General features: G+C 52.6%; 1 protein-coding gene across 1 annotated transcript in view; it reads right to left on the reverse strand.

Annotated features, from left to right (window-relative positions):
* Positions 1-238, reverse strand: part of CMPK2 (cytidine/uridine monophosphate kinase 2) — a 16,564-nt gene extending 16,326 nt beyond the window's left edge. The window contains exon 1 of the mRNA XM_019520657.1: positions 1-238. This exon is cut by the window's left edge and continues 35 nt beyond it. Within this exon, the coding sequence (XP_019376202.1) occupies positions 1-238 (238 nt within the window).
* Positions 239-4,209: the final 3,971 nt, after the last annotated feature.

Genomic DNA, 4,209 nt, shown 5'->3' on the forward strand with positions numbered 1-4,209 from the left:
GGAGCCGAGGGCGGCGGCGAAGCGCAGGCCGGGCGCTGCGGGCTGCATGGCCCCGTCCTGCTGCTGCCCGGCTGCGGCACTGCGGCTCCGGAGGGGCGGGCCGGGCACCAGCAGCCGAGGCAGAAACGAAACCAGGCGGCGGATTGGGTTTCCCTTTCCCCGCCGCAGCTCCCCGGCACCTCGCGCCGCCTTCCGGTCCCGCGCCCTCCCCGCCGGGGTCCCGGGACGCGAGCAGCATTGCAGAGCGGAGGCCAGCTGGCTTGGGGGAGGCTCGGGACCGTTCAAAAGTCGACAGGGTGGTTAACACCGCTGGGGTGACGAGTTCAGGAGGGTCGGGGTGGTTCGCAATGAGCCACGAAGTCCCTACCACCGCCTGACCAGAAACTCTGCTGCCGCTGCCAGGCACTTGGTTTTAAACTTTGGGTGCAGCGGGACTCAAGGCAGAGCCAAGTGCCCCCCCCCCCACACACACACGTCCTGTTTCATAGAGTTCATAGACATTAGGGCTGGAAAGGATCTCCTAATATCATTGGGTCTGGCTGCCCTGCCCATGAACGCCGGGTGCCTCCTGAGGCTGGGGGGGCCACGGTGACCCCCTGCAGGCGGCGGTGGTGGCGGCGTGGCAGAGGCGAGCAGGGAGCTTCCTCAGGTGGCTGTGGAGGTGTTGGCCGTGAGGGCAGGGTGGTGAATGGCGACTGCCTTCAGGCACCGCTGGCATTGGTGGCCTATCTTAGGGGATGCACCACCAATCTCGGGGTGCACTTGCACCCCCTACAGCTCGCCAGTGTCCCTGCCCATGAACAACACGTGCCCCTGGTGGCTGGGGGGGCATGGCAGCAGCAGGAGCGTGGTGGCAGTAAGCAGGGAGCTCCCGCAGATGCTACCGGTGGTGTCAGCGGTGGGGGGTGATGGCAAGCGCCGACCGGGGGTCGGCAACCACCCGCAGACACCACTGACAGTGTCGGCAGCAGCCAATGGCGATTGCTGACTGCTCACAGACGCTGGCGGTGGTGCTGGTGGCAGGGGGGGTGGCAAGCGGCAACCGCCTGCAAGTCAGCGGCACCTTTTTGTAGGGGGTGCACTGCCACATTCAGAGGGTGCGCGTGCACCCCCTACATGTCGCCACTGCCCCTGTCCAAGGGTCAGGAAGTCAGCTAGGGTCAAAGGATCCCAGCAAGTTAAACATCTAACTGTTTCTTACAAGTGTCCAGAGTAGGGGCTTGCGCCAGCTCTGGGGAAGTCTATTCCAGGCTCTGGGGACTTGGACTATAAAGAAGTTTTTTCTTATGTCCAGCCTAAAATGGTGTTGCAGGAGTTTGTGACCGTTGGACTTTATTCATGTGTCCTCCACACACAGTCCATAATGTTGTCCCTGGCCCAAGCTTTCCCCTAACAGTTGCACGTTTTTCTTTCTAATAAAAAAAGGTTAGGGCTGTATTAGGCTTGCCTAAAATGCAGAAACATCACTAAAAAACAGCCAGTATGCTAAACGTAAGAGCTGCACAGCAACAGGTAGACATCAGGCAGGTCTCACTTAAAGATCCCATTTTAGTCCCATCAGTATCTGTGGGTGGAGCTGCCTCCTCTGCGGTCAGTCTTCTGTGTGCCACCACTATTTATTTCCATGTAAATGTCCGCCCAGAGCCCGGACATAATGCTTTTGGCATTCACCAGGAATATTACCCAGATAAAAGGTGCAGGACTGAAAGTCACTTTGGTACTCAGGAGGGATTCCCCATAGGAACGCATGAATTCTTACAAATAAAACCATATTCTTGAAATTGTCCCTAATAATATGGAGCTGGAGATGAAGAATAAAATACAGGCTTACCTGTATCCTATTGAAATCAATGGGAAAATTCTCACTGATTTCCTTAGGAACCATGGTTAGATACACATGGTCTCCAAATAGAATGTGCTAGATCCATATGTACTCTATCTACTTTGTATTGGTCCAATGATACAAGTCAGAAACCCAATTAAATTGACCAGTTAAATCTGATTTATGGCTACTTTGTCTCACCAGAGCAGTACCAGACAGATAGAGTCTGGTAAATCTGACCCAAAATTTTAATTTTCAAAAGTTGCATACTATGGCTACAAACTTAAGTGATTTATGAAGTAAAACATAGGGTAAGGGGGGTGTTTTTGTTGCTGTTTTTTGTTTTGTTTTAAATGAGAGCAGGAAAGTGCTGTTACTTAAATGCAGGCATACTCACAACTCCCTGGTTACACAGTAATTCTAGGCATAGATTAACTTTTTCTGGTTCAGTTTCACTTTCCTTAGCTTGGAAACAGAAACTAGAAGTAGTAATGGCCAGACAAATATAGTCTTAGGCAATTTTATGACAGCTTCTGTAAGAAACTGTTTGAAACATCATTTTCTAGCTGTTATTCAGGAATCTGTGAAGGGCAAGCAAACCAAAGCCTTCTCTGATAACAATAAGCCAGTGGAGCTATTTTTCTCTCTATGTTTGTGAAATGCTACTTGTGTCTTTCTCTGGCCAACTAACAACTCACTAGGTAGGCACTTACTGTTTGTCTGAGCTGGGCGCAGGCCACAAACAAGGCTCACTGTAGGGTATAAATTGACCAATAAGGTCCCTAGATTTTTTTTTGCTGTAGGCAGCTCATTGCCACAAGTGGCAGCAGTATGTTTCGAGTAGGGGTGGTCTACCCGTGTCCCTTTCTGCAGGGACATATTGCAAATCTGGTAAGTAGGACATGTGGCTGCCATATTGGAATCCGAGTTGGCTGCCATGAATTCATGTTTTGGTCAATATTGCAGCCCCCACTAACCAACATTGTATGAACTGAGGAGGTCAGTCGTAACATTGCCATCATTGTAGTCATCTTGGATTCCAATATGACAGCTATGCGCACTACTTGCCAGATTGCCAACATGACTTTCCTGACACGGGTAGACATCTCTACCTGAAACACACTGCTGCCAGCTGTGGCCGTGAGTTACCCTCACGGTGACACTTTAGCTTTCTTTTTTACCCTGCTATCAGGCCACAACCCTTAAACAAGAGACTAGTTGTACCTAAAACAGCACGTAGCTTCTGGTTCATAGGAAGCTATTGGGAAATTAATTGTTAGACAGGTCAAAGCATAAATGTGCCAAAAATTGTGGGATAGCATTGGAGGGCTAGTCCAACACAAGCTCAACAACACCTGCTTACATTCATTCCAAACTGCAATGTGCACACGTGCCTTTCTCCATCCCAGGCCTGAACAGGAGAGTATAGGTTCCAGGTTCTCCTTTTAACATCACCAGCCCCTGAGGGTAGCCATGGCACCCCGGATAGCTGAACTCCCCACCCCACTCCAGTTCCTCAGGATAATTCCCCATCGCTGTTTCGTCTGCCATGCCTTGATGCAATTCTTACGTTACCTTGAGAGGCTCTTCCCGGAGTCCTTGAATGCCCCTACAGGATCTGCACTATACCTAGCTCAACTCCCTGAGCTGAATACATGATCCTGTTTGTGCCAAAGGACCATCCATCCCACAAAGTAAATTGAGTGCCTCACAGGCACCTGTGTTTCATTGGCACTGATTGCAGCCCGGTTCTCTGCCCCTGGCCCTAATCATAGATGATATGTAGCAGGAACATGGGGGGGCACATGCCCCCCCCCCCCACCAAGATTGGGCCTTGCTGGCGGGGGAGTGGGGGCGCCAAGTAAAGCGCTGGCCAGTACCCCCCCTGAGATTGGCACTGGCCAGCATGGAGAGAAGTGCTGGCAGCACTTCCGGTTTTGCTGCTGGCACTCTCACTTTTGCTGCTGGTGATGCAGTCAACCGCTGGGGGACACCCACCACCCCCGGTCAGCAATTGGCCACTGGGGAGGGGTGAAGCTGCCACTGGAAATGAGGAGAGCATAACAGCACCTGAGTGTTTGCAGCCACAGTGGAAACAGCTCCGCTGGAAGCTGCACACACTGGTCAGGTCCTGGGCCCATGGGTCTGGTCTGCTCCGCTCACCAATCATAGGTGACATATAGGGGAGGCACAGGGGGGCATGAGCCCACCCTGAGATTGGCCCTCTCCAGCCAGGGAGTGGGGGCGCTGAGTGAAGAGCTGACCGGTGCCCCCCATGAAATTGTTGCCGGCTGGCATCGAGAGAAGTGCCGGTGACACTTCCAGTTTTGCCACTGGCACTGTGATTGGTCGCAGGGGGACCCCACACCCTGGTCAGCAATCAGCTG

The sequence above is a fragment of the Gavialis gangeticus genome, unplaced genomic scaffold, assembly GCF_001723915.1.
Source record: "Gavialis gangeticus isolate Ggan-Ray unplaced genomic scaffold, GavGan_comp1, whole genome shotgun sequence".
Classification (NCBI taxonomy): Eukaryota; Metazoa; Chordata; order Crocodylia; family Gavialidae; genus Gavialis; species Gavialis gangeticus.